Genomic DNA, 19,736 nt, shown 5'->3' on the forward strand with positions numbered 1-19,736 from the left:
TATGTAAACATTAAAATATGGCACCAATAAAGTTCTGTATGAAATATTTTGAGGCTCATAATTGTTGGCTTTTTGCCAAATGTTTTAAGTTTATACCACAGACAGGTTTTGTACATACCACGTGACTGGCACATAGGAGATGTCCAAGAGTCTATTTTACAGCACAGAACCATATGTTCTATCTTGATAGCAACATACATGAGATAAATAAATAGATGTCTTTAAAAGCAACCTACTGTTACTAGGTAGGTGCAGATGTTGCGGCAATGTACTCTAGTTACTGAGCACTATGGGGTGCTGGCAGTGCTAAGTAGTATCTGAGATTTTACTTGCAGCTCTGAAGTCTGGTTCTATGATGCTTCTCCTTTGATAAGGCTGGGATGAAAGTGTCACTATGGGAAGCTTTCAGGTGACTCCACATATACATGTCTTCAGAACCTCCAGTGTCACGTCTGAACCTTCTGAGGTCACGACCTCCAGAGTGAAGTTCCATTAGCTCTAGTTCATGCTTGGTAGCAGTCTCTAAAACCCTCTGTTTGTTGTAATACTTGACAAAATTGTTGATAATGGGGTGAATTGGGAGGGCAATCGCAATCACTCCACAAAGAAAACTTGTGGCTGCATTTAATTTGCCTAGAGTGGTTTTAGGGTAAATGTCACCATAGCCTACTGTGGTCATGGTGATAATAGCCCACCAGAAAGACTGAGGGATGCTTTTAAACAAGGTATCGGGGTGGCTCTGTTCCATGGTGTACCCCAGGGCTGAAAAAACAAAAATCCCTACTGCAAGGTACATCAAGAGGAGACCCAACTCCTTGAAACTACTCTTGAGGGCATAAGTTAGGGTCTGCAGTCCAGAGGAATGGCGGGCCAGTTTAAAAATCCTGGCAATCCTCATGATCCTGAGGGCTTGGACAGCTTGCTGGACATTAGTCAGTTCCATCATACGAGCCCCTAGGTGAGTGAGGATAAGGCTGACATAGAATGGGAGAATGGCCAACACATCAATGATATTCATGAAAGAAAAAGTAAAGTGTAACTTATTGGGAGAAGACAAAAGTCTTAGAAGATATTCCAGGGTAAACCAGCCAATGCATGCTGTCTCTATGTTATCCAGTACAGGGTGCTCTACATGGTTCCCTTCTGCATCCTCTACCTGCAGTTCAGGAATGGTCCCCACACACATCACCACTGATGAAGTCAAGATGAAAAGGAAAGAGAGCACAGCTGTGACCCTGGCAGGAAAGGAGGATTCTGGTTTCTCCATGAACTTCCAGACATATTTCTGAAACCTTTTCCAACGGCTCTCAGTGGTATCAACACCCAGGTCATCCAGGATGGTTTGCACCCTCCTAGCTATCTCCTCCAATTCTTCTTTCTTCTCACTTAGGTGGCTTTTACAACACTCATCCAAAAAAGACAAGTCCACTTTCCAAAACTCCATCTCATTCTGAAAACAAATTGGACATATCCCCTTCTTCATGTGGACCTCTCCATAGTAATACACCTCCATTATACATTTAAAGGCATCAGGGTCTCTGTCAAAGTAAAATTCCTTCTTCCCAGGGTCATAGTCATCACAGAGAGAGAAGATGGCATCATAACCCCCAGCTAAGCAGTTGACCAGCTCTGCCAGTCTGGTTTCTGGGTACCTATTTAGAATGTCCCCATAGAGGATTTGCCTGATGCCCCCAACATTGACTATGATCTCTACCTCCTCACTGCAGTCTGATCCATTCCTGTTCAGTTCTTCAAAGCTGGACCCACTGTTCATGTTGGCTTGAATTAAAATCAGCAATCCAAGAAGTTAGTAGAATGTAATCTTTTCTTCTTCTGAGCCCCAAGCACTCTGTATAGGAAAATATTGGTCACATCTCTCAATAATCTCTACACTTCATGCCACATTAATGATTCCTTGCACTCAATCAAACAGAAGCATTGGGAATATCAATGAAACCTTACATATAATGTTCATTTATTAGGAGCTCCTTATTCCCAAGGATTGATCTCCTCTTCATTGAATCCATAGACACGAGCTGCTGCTACAAGTGTTGTCCCAGCTTTCTTCTCCCCCAAGCAAGGAATGGAGCAAATAGGATTTCATTGACAGATGCAGTTATCCATCAACATGGTGCTCCCTGGAGAATATAACAATCCATTGAGAAAAAGCAGCGGTCTGCAGCAGCTTGAGCACAGTGGATGAGGATCCTTGCAGAATCTCATGTGAAGCTCTATTGACAATGTGCAGAGGGGAAAGTTGCGCTGGCTTTTCCAGGGCTGTATCTGAGCATAATAGGAATCCCAGGCTGACGTCACAGACCTTTAATAAGGCTTCCCCCTCCTGGGGGGGACCAAGGGGACAGATCTGCAGCAAGGACCACACACAGGACTGCATGTGACAAGTGGCAGAGGGTTATCTTTAACTGAAATCCAACTTGCATTAGGTATGCAGACAGATCAGCTGTAGGCACAGAATTAGAGGCAGGGTTATGGTGGAGGCTTGGAGGGAGGGAGGAGAAGTAGAGAGAATAACAATTTAAAATAGACTTTGTTATAGTAATGTCAATGTCATACTGTTTTATTCTGTATTCTTTAAGTAGGAGGGTAACATTGGGAAACAGAATAGAAAGGAATGGAAAAGAAAGAACAAGAGAAAAGCAGAGAGATAAGATAAGAGAGAAAAACAGAATACAGGAAAGAGACTAGAAGAAAACAGAGGAGAAGAAAAGAGAACAGAAGAAAAAAAGAAAAGAAGAGAAGAAAAAAGTAAGTGAAGAAGAAAAGAGAAGAAAAAGAAGTTAAGTGAGGAAGAGAAAAGAACAAAAAAAAAGAGAACAGAAGAAAAAAAGAGAGAGGAGAAGAGAAGACAAAGGGGCAGAGTTGAAAAAATAGGGAAGATGAGAAGAAAAAAAAAGAGTTAGGTGAGGAAGAGAAAAAAACAAAAAAGAGAGAACAGAAGAAAAAAAAGAGAGAGGAGAAGAGAAAGGGGCAGAGTTGAAAAAATAGGGAAGATGAGAAGAAAAAAGAAAGAAAAGAAAAAAAAAGAGTTAAGTGAGGTAGAGAAAAGAACAAAAAGGAGAGAACAGAAGAAAAAAAAAAGTTGTTGAAAAATAGGGAACATGAGAAGAAAAACGAGAAAAAAAGAATAAATGAGACAGAAAATAAGGAGAAGAGAATAAAAAAAGAGAGAAGAAGAGTGAAGAAGAACAAAGAGAAAAGAAGAGAAGAAAAGAAAAAAACAAATAGATAAGTGAAGTAGAGAAGGGAACAAAAAAAAGAGAAGAAAAAATAGAGAATAGGAGAAAAAAAAAAGAGAAGAAAAAAGTGATGAGAAGAGAAAGGAGAATAGAAGAAAAAAGAGAGAAGAAAAAATGAGGGAGGGGAAAACTCTAAAGCTATATTTGAAACAGTATGGCAGTTCTATGTAAATTTAGGAAGTACATTCTTCTTGAAGGTGAGAGAGACTTTCAAAGAAGAGTCTGTTGGGAAAGAAAAAAATTTAGTTCATTAGAGAGGAATAGACAGATCTGGTGCATGGATGAAGAGAATCCACTAGATGACGATCACATTGTAGAAAGTTCAGTCCAGCCAAAACTATTATATTAGCTAATATTGTGCTAAAGACATTGGCTTGCAACTTTTTAATTTACCAGGGAATTCAATTGGGTAGAAATGATTTGCTCACAAACAAGGACTTGTCAGCAGTATGCCAAACTCAGTAAGTGCTTTATTCATATTCCAGCACAGGTAATTCAAAGGAGCATGTCAGAACCTTGACACATTTTGTACTTTTATTACTAACTTATAAAGTTTAAACATGATGTCAGATGGTGAAAAACAAAATATTAAGTATTCTCTGACAGCAAAGAAGGGATCAAATGATTTCATCAACTGAACTCAAGGTGAATCAAAATGTACATAGTCAACAGGTTACCAAATCAGAACCTGGTTTAGTTAAAGGTGGACAGATCAGGTGATTGTCATTTCATATCTTTGGGATAATAAGCTCAGAAAATCTTTTGTGGGGTCTGCACTGCTCCCTATAGACATTAGTATGGGGAAGGTGGGGGTGGATTAAAATGGTTGGATCAATCTGTCTTCTCTCACCTATCAACACCTACAGACAGAAAGAGGAAATGGTATATAAAGCTGAGGATCTGGCGAAACCAGGTGATAAATCTAGACTATCGTAAAACTATGGTAAAATTATAGAAATAAAGTAAAGAGAAGAGAGGAAACATTTTTGAAGTGGGAAGCAGATGGGGGAATAAATAAGTGAGAAAAGAAGCAGCAGAAATAGAGAAGTGCAATCTGGAGAAAATATCAGACAATAAGATTTTTTATGGAATTCTTGATGTGTTTTTTGTTTCTTACAATTACTAAAACATTATTCAATGTTTAGTGTACTGAGTGTTTTGGAGAATGGCCAGATTCACTGCTTTATAAACAGAGCGCATAGAATCCTGATGGGTTGTTATGCACCTGAGTCTTCTGCATCCATAGCATTCTTTTTTCACCTATACTCTCCCTAATTTTCACTTGTCCCTGGCATATATCCTCACAGTAATCCCCAGTTTAAATTCACAACCTACCTACTTTCAATATTTGGAATCTACCATCCTAATATGTAAAAAATCACTGAACTACACATGCACAGCTTAGTGTAAGATGCCAGGATACCCGGTGCACCCTGGGTTCCCCTGCAGCTGCCATGACAAAAGTCCTGTGCTCCTATGCAGAAGTTACATCATCACACTCCATCAGATAGCCGAACAGGCTAAATCTACCTTTAGCCAGAAACTGAGGAGGCCTAAGTCTCAGAAGCTCACAGTGTGCACTGATATCAGAGTATGCACTTTTAACATTGAAGAAACAACTGTGCAAGACTGAAGCAAGTGATAGAGTTTATCTATAATCGTTGATATTTGTAAAAGGTTTTGTCTAAAAAGAGTCCTATGGTTACCCCAACCATGTTTAAATTTATTGTTTCAGCCTCACTAACTTTGAAGTATATTAGGGTTAAAGCCAAGCTTTTACTAACATTTAAAGTCTGCACAAATACATCCCCTACATGCTTCAATATATAGGAAATGATATCATCTCTCAGTGGTCCTCTTTTTATCATTTAAAACCTGCTCTGAGCAATTCATATCTAGCTTCTAGTGGAGGGGCATTTCACAGAACAAACACCACAAAATTCTGGCACAGTTATGAGCTAACCTGCAAAAATAAAACACAGCGCGTCCTTGCCTAGATTCCACATACATTTACATTTTCAGCTGTGAATTAATAATTTCATGGGTTATTTTGAAATTTTCGCTTTAAGGTCATATTAGGTTTTTTTGACCTTAGCTTCATATTAAAAAATTGCTCTTCTAAACCATATTCATAGATTTCAATCATGTTCCTGCTTTTTCTTCTTTTCACATGACTGTACATATTAGGTTCCTGCAGTTTCTCCTAAAATGTACTATCCCTCAGAGCTTTTACCCTATTTTGTTGCTTTTCTTTAAATTAATTTTATTTTAACAATATATTTGTAAGTGAGGTCTCCGGAACTTGACACAATAATCTAATCTGTAGATCTTTATAGGTGGAATTGGGATCTCCTCCTTCCTGCTGCTGATCCCTCTAGTGATACACCCCAAAATTATATTCCCCTGTCAGGCCATACTGTTTGCCCATCTTGCACTTTTTTGAAATAAACCCCCTAAAACTTTTTTTCAAAGTGAGAGTTTGTAATGCAGCGAGGTGGTGATTGGTGTCCTAGATTGTAAGGTCTTCGGGGCAGGGTCCTCTCCTCGTCCTGTGTCACTGTCTGTATCTGTCTGTCATTTGCAATCCCTATTTAATGTACAGCACTGTGTAATATGTTGGCGCTATATAAATCCTGTTTATTATTATTATTATTATTATTATTAATATTAATAATAATAATAACATTAATAACTACCAGATACGAGGATTTACATTATTATGTCATCTCTGAGCCATCCCACGCAATTAATTAGATGTTGACTGTATATAATGCCTGAACAAAGATGGTTTCTGTGTTTTAGATAGAAAATCATGACAGCATTGTCAAGAAAAGTACTGTGATCTCTGTGGAGTGAGATTTGCAACATTCTGTATTTGCAATTGAAATGCTTTGCTCTTTCCATGTCCTTAGTCAAAACGCTAATTTCCTCTTTTTTGTACTACATTTAGTGAAAATTTTAGTTGGCTGCAATGATTTTTTTACTGGTTTTCATTTTGAGATATTAATAATACTAATAATAGGATGATTTTCTCAGAAATAGATCAATTGTTTTTAGGGCCAGGATATCTATGCTTTTAATGGCTCTTTATCTTTTTTTCACACCTGCTCCTATCCCTGGATAGGGTAAGTTATTAAAGATGGGTTACTTAGAACACAACTCTAGCCAGAAATGTTCTTTTTTGGTTTTAGAAAATGGAAAGGGATATCCCCTGGTACACACTTTCATGATCTCTCACCTTAATTATTGCAACATACTTTTGTGGGGGGAACCCAACATAATGTGGTATTCTCGACGTGTTTCGCGGAACTCTAGTCCCCTTTTTCAGGAGATCTAGAGAGTCCATATATCACATTTAATTATCTTTCCATATATTTAGCCCCTATCCACCTTCTCTGCTCATCCAATGACCTACTAATGACTTCCTTACTCATAACCTCATCCCAAGCATGACTCCAGGACTTTTCCAGTGCTGCCTTTTTTGTGCCTGGAATTCTCTTCCTTGCTCTGTTAGACTTGCTAGTAAACGTCTAATACCTAGTGTATACAAAGCTCCACCAACTTGATTGGGCAGGGTCCTCTTTTCCTCCATTGTCATAGTTTGTAGTTGGTATTTATGCTGTTATGTCATCCGCAGCAATAACAATAATAAAATATCTACTGCTCAGTGTGTGTTTTTCAGGCACATTCTACCTTCCAGTTTAATCATATACCTGCTTTGCCTGAGTTTATGACAGGCTGACTTGTTTATGACAAGCTTATGTTTTATTGATCCAAAAGAAATCAGATTCTGGATTGTAAAGCAGAATTCTTGGGAGACCACAAGGCATATGGACTTACTGCTGAGAGCCGAAGATACTCAGAACTCAAGGAGATTCCTATAAAAGTGTTAGGAAGAGCTAATCTGTATGTGCGAGAGCACTGAATGTTGGTCCTAGGCTATTAATCCTGCAGACTAGTGAGCTAGAAAACATCGCTGTGACAGATTAGCCATTCTTAGGAGCAACAGACAGCAAATCATATGCAAGGCATCCGTACAGGAGGTACCACACAAATATAGAGAAAACTAATGATGGTATTTATACTGTTGTGTAGAAAATGGAGAGAGCCATCACATTGGTATATATAGGCAAGAAAGGTTTTATGAATGTGATATTTACTATTGTCTGCAACAAACCAGGGAATTCTATATGATGGCCTCACTGTATAACAAGCCACTGACCAATAACATACAGGTTCTATGGCCTCACTCCATTGGGTGGATCCTTGCCCCCGATCAGTGACCTAATTAGTTGTAAAGCAAGGATTAGGATAACATACCAGAAACTTGCATTTTTGCTACAAAGCAATATCTGCTATCATATTCCAGTCCTCGCAAATTCCCTTTAAAGGACTTTTTTTTAAACCAGGCATTACACCAAATAATATCCAAGTAAATCCACTGTGTATCACGTAGGATCATGGTGCTTTGAACAGACTAAAAATATAGAAACCACTTATATAAATTACAGTTTTGCAGTTGATGTAGGATGGTTATCTGGACATTGGTGGTTTTGGCAATTTTTAGCCGCAAGTCAGCTCTACAGATAGTTATTCAAGATGACAGAAGCCATTGAAACAATGGGCCTGATTTTTTAAGGCCCCCTAAGGCTGGAGAGGATACACTTTCACCAGTAAAGCTGGGTAATCCAGCAAACCTGGAATGCATCAGGTCCAGGATTCAAAACATTTGCTAGCAAATAGCAAATTACTTTAACCTCCCTAGTGGTCTAATTCCATCCAAATTTCCATGCAAAAAATTGTACTGCTTTTTGCATGGAAATTTGGATGGAATTAGACCACTAGGGAGGTATTCTTCATTGTAGGCTGTAATTCTTAGGCATAACTCATTGATGTTTAATAAATTTAATAGAAAACTTTAAAAAAAAAATTACAAAAATCTGTTAAAAAAAAATAAAAAAAATATTTAAACATGTAAGGTAACTCTATAGTAGCATATATAATTATGTTTATAAATAATATATGAATATTTCTTTGTATTGGACTCAATACAGCTATTTTTTATGGAATCCGATACAAAATGATTCAAATTTACCACCGCCAAGTCCTAGCTGCACCAACGCATGCAGCCACTTTGCAGCTGGAGATCGGAGGAGGCAGACGTGTGCCCGGGACCTGCGGGGACCAGCAGGACGCTGGAGGACAGCGATGGAACAAGGTAAGTGGGTTTTTATCCTGCTTTTAGGTACCCAGAGTCTGACTTGGGATTACCGCTTTTTGCAAGTAAAATCGACCCCGAGTCAGACTCAGGTTTACCGCTAGGGGGGTTAAAGAAATGATTCCATTATTGCTGGATCACCCAGCTTCACTGATGAAAGTGTATCCTCTCCAGTTTTAGAGAGCTTTAATAAATAAGGCCCTATGTGTTTGTCATTGAAATATTAATATTGATAACTGAAATATAGTTTAAACATTTTACATAGTAATACTTAGTAACTGCAGAATAGAAAATAAGAACAAGTCTCACCTTTTTTAATGAAAAAAATAATTCTAACTGTTTATTAAGGGCATCATCAGAATCATTGTTTTCATTTTCTTTCCCTTTAGTTTAAGAGTTCTTTTAAAGCTTTGTATGTAGGGTAATATTATTAGGCAGTATTTATATAGTGCCTACATATTATGCAGCACAAAGTCCATAGTCATGTCAAAGGAGCTCACAATCTAATGTCGCTACCCTAGCCATATGTCATTATTATAGTCTAAGGACAATATTTGAGGCAAAGCCAATAAACCTAACTGCATGTTTTATGGGGGATATTGTCGTAAAACGTGTTGTAAGGTGTAACTGCAATGTAATACACCAAATGGTATTTTGTTCTTTGCAAGGTTAACAAGAATATAACTACATGTTAATATGTCTGTCAATAGACTGCAAGAGTCTAAAGGGGGCCATAATCACTGACCCCCATATTTTTGAAATCTGTTGGTAAACTATGCATGGGTTATATAGAAAAAGAACCGTGGGTGTGCAGAAAATGTGTTTACTATGCGTTTGCTGCTGCAGCTTGACATATGCAGTCTTGAAATATATAGCATCACTTAAAATAACTCTTTAATGAGATAATTACACCATACAACTTCACTTTACAGTGACACAAATAGTACTTCACACACAGAGGTTATGTATCTCTGTCCTTGAAATTCTGCCTTGTAGGCTTGTCAGTAAAGCCGAACTAAACTTAAAATCAAACGAGGCAAAATTCCTAAAGGCAATCATGCTGATAGAGATAAATAGTAGTGCTTCTGAGTATGAAAAATCATAATCCATTATGTAGCTGTGTTTGGGTGTAGCTATGCACTTACCCACGCAGACAGGACTTCTTGTACCTTTTAGTTCCATGTTAAAAGACTGAGGTCCTTCAATTACTCACCATCTACAGTGACTACAAGACCTGCCCCTCTTCATGTAAACTCATTGGACCTGATTTATGAAAGCTCTCCAATGCTGGAGAGGATACACTTTCATCAGTGAAGCTGGGTGATCCAGCAAACCTGCCATGGATTTCTTCAAAGTCATTTGTTAGCAAATGTTTTGAATCCCGGACCAGATTCATTCCAGGTTTGCTGGATCACCCAACATCACTGATGAAAGTGTATCCTCTCCAGCCTTGGAGATCTTTCATAAATCAGGCCTATGGTTTCCAAAGTAATGCAAGGTATGCAAGTTATAATGATTGACCTTTCCTCTGGTTGGATTAAGAGATGAGCGAAAATGGATATAATGCAGGGTGCAAGCACATTTAGTCCATAAAACTTCGCTTTTATAAACTTTTTGTAATAACTTATCAGCCTGAGAAAGTAGAATGTTAGTTTGTTCAATTTTAGGCTTTATAGATACCAATAATTTTGTATTACTATCCTTCAAGTCTGTCCAAGCTTCTGCCAGATCCATGCTCTATGGTTGTTCTACTGTGCAAAATTCAACAATCCCAAGCGTTCCAATGTACAGCCTATGTATTTAGTATTCCAGCCAGGGCCAGATTTCCCATCTGAGAACATATAAACACAGACAATCTGGAGCTTTGGGTTCTATCCTAGGCCAAATGTTAATAAACCTAAGAGGCTCCGACTTTTTTGTACCAAATAGGCAGTATGTATTTGACAGAGGGATCATGTCAATATAGAAAATGCAAATTGGGTGTCTATTACTTTTACATATTCTGCGTTTATAGCCTTTTCTATAGTCTCATTTTACATTTTTTACACACTTTTTATTGTTTTAAGTACTTTTTATATGTATTTGTGAGCTCCTAGTTAACAAATTAGGTTTTTGTGTTGGTAAAAAAATGCTTTTTCCTCGTTATTGCCCTTTAAATTGATAAGGTCCAGTGCTGCTTCTTTAAAGATACATAGACAATGACAGCTTAAAAACATTTTTATCTTATTATAATTATAATATATTATTTTTAAAAAAATTCTCATTCCTAGAGAGATGTGGCTATGAGTAACCTATTTCTGGGATTTTCTTTTTACAGATTGTAATAAATCTAGTGTCAGTTGGCATGCACTACTAAGTGCTCATTACCATGGTACTAAAAATTGAAATACATATGATGAAGTCCAATATGGCAAGTGTATAGAACTATGTAAAAAAATAGAATTGAGCTTTGTTAACACTGTACATAATCATTATGACATTGTGAAATACATACATATATATATATATATATATTAAATTTAATTGTTTTGTGTAATTGTTATTTGCATATTGGATGAATGTATAAATTCATTTTGAAGATAATCTGAACTTAAAATTCTCCATATATACAGTAACTATATATATATATATATATATAAACAATACATTTCAATTTAATTATTTTTAATTACTATATGAAAGGTTTTTAACTAATAATAATTACATATTGGATCTTTATATACCAAACTAAATATAAAATAATTATAAACAATACATTTCATGTAAAATATTTTTAATTATTATTGAAAAGCTTATTTGACCTATAATAATTGCATATTGGATTAATGTATAAATACTTTGGGAGATAATGAGAACATAATAAACTACACACTCTTCCTGTGTAATTATTGCATCAAAAAAGTAAAACTGAATAAAGTTCTACCAGTGCCACATTACATATTCAGTAGTAGTATAGTAACCTCTCAGATTGCCTTTCTCAAAATTGGAATGCCTCAGGAACACCTGAAATAATTTTAAGGATTCAACAAACCCAAATAATTGGAGGTAATGGTAAAAAATGTCTCTTGGTATAGGTATTGGTGATCAATAAAAATGTCCATTTACAGTGGCGGTCAGAATGTACCCCAAGGAATGGTATCATGCCACTGTCCAAGGTTGAACTTGGGGCCTGGGGCTATCCAGAGGTAGTGAGAAGAATGGCCCACCAGAACTCATATCTTTCCTGGCATTTGGTATTTTTTGTAAGGCATTTGAAACTAGGGGCTCCCTCAGAGAGCACAAAAAACATACTTTTTGGGGCATATAAGTGGGTTTTATTTCTGGTCTTCCTGTGGGCTAGTTTGACCCCGCCACTTATTCTACCAAGTGACTCTTCCCAATTATTCACTGTGAGATCATTACAAATGATTGCGTCTGGAGGAAAAGAAGTTTAAGCTCCGGATAAGGAAGGGATTCTTCACTGTAAGGTCTGTGAAAATGTGCAATCGGCTCCCTCAGGAAGTAGTTTCAGCAACTGCTATAGATTGCTTAAAAAAAAAGCTGGATGCTTTTCTAAAAGCACAGAATATAACTGGGTATTAAAGTGTTAAAGTAAAGATAACATAGACCATTGATCCAGGGAACATCCAATTGCCTCATGGAAACAGGAAGGAATTTTTTCCCCTGTTGGAGCAAATTGTACCCGGGGTTTTTTTTTCCTTCCTCTGGACCAACTACGACCATAGGGTTTTTATATTAAGATATGTGTAATTCCCTAGTGGTTGAAATTGATGGACTTTTTTCAACCTGACTTACTATGCAACTATATAAGTTTAGCTTCAGAATTATGCAGGCACCATCAGATTGGAGGCCAAATGGCAACAATTTAAGGAACTGCTAGAAACCTCTGAATGATCACTGGCTAAAAATGGCGGCTCTAAAGCTTAGAAAATTATTTATTGTATTAAATTGTATTAAAGAGAAATGTGTGATGTCTGTACAGAGCATGACCACGTCTAGTTTTTAAATATCATAAAACTATTTATTGTGTGTTGCCTATTCCACCAAATAGCCCCAGGATTAGGATTGCTGTAGTGAGCAAATCTGAAGCTCCAAGATACTTTATTGGAATTGGACTGTGTAGTGAATGGATAGAATAAGATATAGATTTTTTTTAGCCAGTGTGTCCAAATAAATGTGAAGTCCATGCAGCTCCATAACCTGCAGCATTTATTATATTCTACTGTCTTCAAAGCCTTACTGAAAGCATTGAATATACACCTAATAGCTGCAATTCCTATTTAGCTTCACAAAGAATGAAAGAACGGGTATGCTTTGTGTGTAGGTATAATAAAATATCCTCTTAATCAGTTTAGACTTAGAAAAAAAGAGTGGGCCACATGTCTTGTTTTCAACTTGTGAATATCTTTGACTGTGGTTTAGAATCACTACTTCATTGACTAATGAACACCTAAATCATGCTTGTTTTTTTCTAAGCTTTCATTGCTTGAATGAAAAAAACTTGATTTAAAACTCTGACTTAATGATTAAATAGTTTGAATATTCCAAGGCTAGTTTAATGTTCCAGTCATTAGTTTTCAAGGTGCCTGTCCTCCTATCATCATTAATGATCATTTCATCTGCTTCACTAATGGATTTGCCTTTGTCAAGCTTTTTATGAAGAGCAATGTTACTATTGCAGTGCTGACCAGGTCCCAATATACAGAAGGAAAGCACCTTTTTTTGAGTTTTGAATATTAAAAAGTGTTGTATTCTATATGATATAGGAAACAATTTAGGGAAAACCCATATGTGACCTGATAATCCCAATCAAACACTACAGCTATGCTGTGATTAGGCTACTCAATGGACCTAAATCTGTGTTCAGTGTAAATCACTGCGACCAGATTTCACAAGGCTCCTTACTTTTTATTGGAATCTTTTCTGGCTGTAGTCTATGCTGCAATACCTTGTTTTGTCTCTCTACATAATGTATCATTGATTGGATTAAAGCCTTCAAGGTAGATAAAACTTTGACTTCTCACAAGTTCTTAATGTTCAACGATACATCTGGTTTTCTGTATTATTATTTGATCTTACCAGTGACAGGACAAGGTCCTCTGGTAGCTCAAGTTGAAAAAAGGCAAAGTGTACTTCTCTACCCCCACAATCCCGTTACCCCTAATCCTGTCTGCCGATTCACAATAAAAAATACACCATCCCATGACTCTTTGAGTTGACCCTTCTATAACTGAGGACTGGAGATCCACCACTGTGTCCATCCATTCACTGGCAAGTGGTCTTGTTTCTGCCCTCTTCATAATATCATCCCAAGATGCCGGATTCTTCTGTGCCAATGGAAAACCAACAGAAAACAACTGTATCATCAGGGTGGAAATGGCCATTCATAGAAAGAACCTCCCGCTCTTCAGTGTAGAAGAACGATTCAGCCCTTACCCGCTTGTAAAACATTTGAGAACTTGATAGAGAAGGGTTAGATGGGTAATGTTTGAATGTTTATGCATGTGTGGGGAAAGGGTTGAGCCAAAGAAAAATTTTAGGTGTGTTAAAACATTGTAGTTTATTGGGTAATTACTGTAATTCTAATTTTTTTTAATGAATATATTATATCAATTCTGTTGTTTTGCTATTGAAATCATATTCCGCCATGTGATTTGATCCATAAGACTCCTATCTCATTGCCAGTCATTTTACCTTTTAAAGCCCATTACCCTTTAGTCAATTTCATCCTTTATTGTGGACCACTATACATATTGTAATACTCAAATTAGAGTGACCCTTACAGGACCCAAGCATTTGTCTTGGAGTCATTTAGTCTCTGGGGCTTTAATGAACCTCCACCCTGCACCTGCAACAGTTCTTCCACTGTATCAATGATAATATGCCCAATTTCTTTGAGAAATATATAATTTATGGTATTGTTTGAAGTTTGATAGCACACGGGACATCTGAAAAATGTGTCACTGTGCAGACGTTGTCGGTGTTCAGAGAAGTATGTTGGTGGGAAGAGAGGAGGCTGAAGAACATAAACACCAAGTAGGAAATTCAAAAATAAACAAGTACAGATTGTGAGGGAACCACCAACACATATTTAAACATAACAGAACAGATGCATTATATCACAGCTCCATCAGACACAGCATTTGGCATATATAGCACAACGTTTTTCCAAACATGATCACAGGAAAGAGTTTATCTTATATTTTAGTTCTTCATTTTATTATATGCCATCTCATCTGATGTTTCTGTATAGATGGTACAATGGTTAATAGTCAATATATACAATACCTTATTAAAAGTAGAAAATATTTTGACAGATATGTATATTGGTCAGTGCAGAAGCTTTCTCTCTTGACATTCCAATACATGTATTTCTTCCAATGGACAGTTGTACATTGACCTCCAAACAGGTTAGAATAGTTTTTGCTTTGTTGAATTATTTCTAGTCCTGAGATGTTTTTACCAAAGTCTAGAAATTTTAAAAGGGCTAACCAAGCAGAATATTTTGGAAATAGACAATTAAAGGTTTCTGTATGTTGACTTACAAACCCTATGGGGAACATTGACTGTAACAAGTGAGAGGATTAAAGTAGGTGCTTGTGATTTTCATAGCAGAGTACACTTGGTTTCATGGGTGCCAGGGTAATTTTACACGTATGTATGCATGAACATCTTATTTTTTTTATTTTTTAACAATATTTATTGTAGGAGAGGAACAATTGCACCATTATTCTATAGAAATATAAAGCTGCAAAAAAAGATAGATGATTACTTTGCATACATTAATATTATTGTAACTAAACCATGTTTATATAGCACCAACATATTACACAGCGCTGTTTATTAAATAGGGGTTGCAAATGACAGACAGATACAGACAGTGACACAGGAGGACAAGAGGACCCTGCCCTGAAGAGCTTACGATCTAAGAGGTGGGGAAATAGCACACAATAGGAGAGGGGATTGGAATGGAGGCTAAACAGTGAGGGTTTAGGAGACAGAAGAGGATGGGTAGGCAAGTTTGAAATAATGGGTTTTGAGTGCTTCTTTAAATGAGCCCAAAGTAGGAGCAAGCTGAAAAGAACGAGGAAGACCATTCCAGAGAGTCGGGGCAGCTCTAGAAAAGTCTTGGAGCGTGTGATGAGGTTATGAGTGAGGAAGTCATTGGAGGAGCGAAAAAAGCAGCTAAGGGTTTTTTTTTTCTAGTCAGAAAGGTAAGTGGCAAAGCAATGGTGGCAAGGAAGGTGAAGCACCGGAGCTTGATATTGATTCTAAGGACAGGCAGCAGATAAGGAGTAGTGGGAAGGATAGATAAGTCTGGTTGCAGCATTCATAATAGATTGTAAAGAAGAGAGTCAGGATTTATTTGTTACTAAAAACATGTAATTTTCAATTCAATGATGTGTCCAGAGGCCAATAAATAAAGTGAATATGGAAACACACACAAATCTTATGAGCTCCCATAACATCAAGTGTTTCTGGGGCTGCAAGTGTTTTAACCATCCTGCATCATGCAGTGAGTGGGAGTATTTGACATTCAAGCCATCCTGCAGGCATTTACTAGTCCCTGGATCTCACAATACAATTCAGAGGGCATCACATATCCTCCTCTAGGAGTTCAATTCTGTTTAACACCTTCTCATGGCCTAGAAATAATGAGATCTTTTGCCTTCTTCTGATGTAGCTACACATATGCAGCCTCTTCACACCATATCCAGTGCCCAGTCCTCCATTATCAAGAAGAAAACATTTGCTTTCCACACCTAAAATTCTTTTGGGAACAGCAATGGAGAGGATGGATTTTCAGACCCCTGAATACTGAGGAACTTTACTGATGGTTTTATCTGTAGAACATTCTAACGGCCCCAACTTTATCAATTCCATCATAAGCTTGTACATGGAAACTCACATGGCTTGGCCTTAATTGCTTTTTTTTCTCCCTAACTGTCACCAATTAATGACCTTTAAAATTAAGCAACAAACGCCCTTTTTATGAATTTAATTAATTTTATGAATTTCCGCTAACGATGAGGAGATTAAGATCAACTTTTGTTTATAAACCCTGTAATACCCTATTACATGAATTCATATATCAATATGTATAGATGTGTTGCAGGAGGGAAAACATGTTAAAATATCATGGCTACTATGCACAGTTTCCCATAATACCCTGCTTTTGCAGCTGGTCATTCTAATTCATATTGCTGTTCTACAGAAGAAAAAAAACTGCTAAAACATCATATTTGCTACCCTTGCATTTTCCCATAATCCCATTAAGGAAAACGTAAAAATAATGCTGGGATTGCCAGCCAATGAGCAGCCAGTTTTCCACTGACTCCTATATTTCATATGGAATGCTAATCATGTCTCTATAATGTCATCGTGTGACCTTCAGAATCATCCTTTGCTAATGTAAATTACTAGAGTTCCAAATCAGCCACATACAGTCCATCTAGTATCTAATTAATTATGTGCAATCAGCATTGATGTTGTGTCACCGATGTAATAGTCTGATGCCTATATGATATCTTGGTGATGAATCTCTGTTGTCAATAAAATGTTTACCAAGAGAAGAACAATGATACTCAAGTCTTGCACTTAGTCATTTGCTTTAGAAATCAAGGTGACATTGGTAGAGTTTGATGTGCAGCAAATTGGACAGCTGGATAAAGTGGTGCAGGGTTTGATTAATATAATATGCAATTACATAAGAAAAGTCTACATAGCAAAGCTTTTAAAATGTAATACCATTGTGGGGCATACAACATGCTTACAAAATGAATACATAGCCAAATCCATATTTCATGCTCATATTTCATGTCATTTTATTAGAAAATTTGAAAAAGTGCCTAAAATTCTATCAAAAGATGATCCTTAGGGAACCATCTCCTATCCCCTTTTAGACATATTTAGACAGCAGTGAAGGAAAAAGACATGTCAGTGGTCTTGTATCCTTATTGACAAACTCTGCACTGCAAGTTCCACTGTATGAACAGAAGATAAAGTGAAATTGACCGGTCCTCTCATATATAGTATGTTAATTATTACAGTAACAATGAATACATCTGTCTTCACCCAACAGATGGTAAATGCTGATTGGACACAAAACTTTTTTAATACCTACAGAATCTCCATTTTGCTAATTTTAAACATTCTTACCATAACAGAAGCAGTTTACGTGTAGAAACAGAAAAACAGATGGATGGAAAAGGCAATTGATTCATTACAATGGATAGGCTGGATGAACTCAAACCCCAAATTCTTCAAAACATCCATCGTGTTGTGAGCCTTGTAAGTAGATGCATTGGTTTGCACACAAGGGAACACCTTTTCACTTGCTCCATCTATCTATTTTGCTTTCCATGGCTTCTTTAATCGACACAGCAAATTAGAGGCATATAGGTAAATCAATAAAATGAAGACAATTCCCTGTCTCTAAATGGTTATACTGTCACTGACCCCACTTGAATTAACAAGAGAAAAGAAGAAAAAGAGAGAACTGGCTTTTTCAATTCAAACTATATTTTTTACCAAAAAAGTAAAGTACATTCTGTGAACATCAAACAACACATAAATTCAAGATTCTTAGGTAGTAGGTCCCATTAATAGGATGTATGACCATAAACTATACAGAGACTTCCCTATGATACAAAAACAGGCAACATCGATAATCCCGAAGCATTCCGTCAACCGGATTCCTCAGCGGTTCATTGAGAATGTTATTGAACTATACAATAATACAAATAAAAATAAATTATGTATTATGCTTAAGTGTATATGTTAATTGAGGAAAAAAAATAATGGGATAAAAGAGTATTGCTTTAATATATGTATTTTTTGTAGGGTCCTTTTTTGGCTAATAGGGAAATCCCTGTATGGTTCCTGATCATACATCTCATAATGCCTAATGGGATCCAACATACTACCTATGATTCTTGTATTTATGTGTCGTTTGATGTTCAGAAAAAGTACTTTACTTTTTTGGTTAGAAATATAGTTTTAAATTGCCGAACAGAAAACCCCAGTTCTCCTTTTTTCATCTTTTCTCTTGGTAAATTAGAGGCATAATCTGCATTACCTGTTATTTCTTTCAAAAGATAGTCATCAAAACTGACAGTTCCTGCAAACACAAACGCCCATGAATTATACAATTATTGCACTCCCTTCATACCTGGGATTCCAGGTATTCACCCCTGCATAATAAATAATTGCTGCATCTTGGTCTCACAATCCCCACATTTTCCAGAGTTGAGTATGACTGGCACTTGTCATTCAATGTTTGCATCATATTGTATTTCCTTTGGAGTGTTCTTCATGAACAGTAACTTCTTGATGGCCAGAAGTTCAACACTTGGAACTTCCACACTTTTTGTTGTCATGGTTCTGTTAATCATCTGAAAAAAAGTTTTAATTAGTAGCTACAATCCTACATATTTGAACTTTGCAATATAAAATAACACTCTTTGTAGGTACAGTGACAAAATCATGCTCAGATTTTGCAAAGTGTGTCAGGACAAAAAAAACTTTTCAGCACTCTGTAAGAGGAAGTTTGGTCATGGCTGTCTTCATATCCTCTCTCATGGTGGCATAGCAGCCTCCATAGTACATGTCCATGTCCTAATGGACATTTTGTAATGAGAATACATATTAGGTCAACAGGACAAATTCAACTTTTTCCCACATAAACTAAGATTTTTCCAAAGTTTCCTAACTTTTTTCCATTTAGCACCACTGATATAAAAGGTAAGTTAGGTTACTTCTGCCTAATCTCCATAACATGTCCACCAATCTGCTGACAGTTGGACACTATTAACAAAGTGGGGAGGGGAGCAAGAGAATTACCTTGGTTCCATTCACGGGAGACTGGATAGTGATGATGTAAGAGGTCTCCATTTTAGTTATTACAGCAACAGAATTAAGTTCAAATCATAACAAAATATTTGTATATGTAAAACAAGGTACAGGATTTATATTGTTGATTTAATAGGTGTCCTGAGTATAGTGTAAAATTGTTTTTTAAAACAAAGATGAAGTTCACCTTTCAACTAAAGAACACCTAGGGATTACTTTATAAAACAGTTGTATAGCCCCACAGTAGTAGTAGTAGTAGTGGTGCATTGAAAATAATCAGCTGTGTTCTTCACAAATGTTGTTCTTCTACAGACTCCTAAAGCAAGCAAATCCTTGTTTGATTCAAACAATGAAAGAACAAATACTAGAGGAAAGAGTAAATGGTCAAGTGATTGCTTAACTCCTATTAT

General features: G+C 36.7%; 1 protein-coding gene across 1 annotated transcript; it reads right to left on the reverse strand.

Moving 5' to 3' along the window:
• Positions 1-6: 6 nt before the first annotated feature.
• KCNF1 (potassium voltage-gated channel modifier subfamily F member 1) lies at positions 7-2,411 on the reverse strand. Its single transcript, XM_072407532.1, has one exon. The coding sequence runs from the start codon at positions 1,772-1,774 to the stop codon at positions 326-328; it is 1,449 nt and encodes a 482-aa protein (XP_072263633.1). The 5' UTR covers positions 1,775-2,411; the 3' UTR covers positions 7-325.
• Positions 2,412-19,736: the final 17,325 nt, after the last annotated feature.

This window comes from Pyxicephalus adspersus, chromosome 4, assembly GCF_032062135.1.
Source record: "Pyxicephalus adspersus chromosome 4, UCB_Pads_2.0, whole genome shotgun sequence".
In the NCBI taxonomy this organism is placed as follows: Eukaryota; Metazoa; Chordata; class Amphibia; order Anura; family Pyxicephalidae; genus Pyxicephalus; species Pyxicephalus adspersus.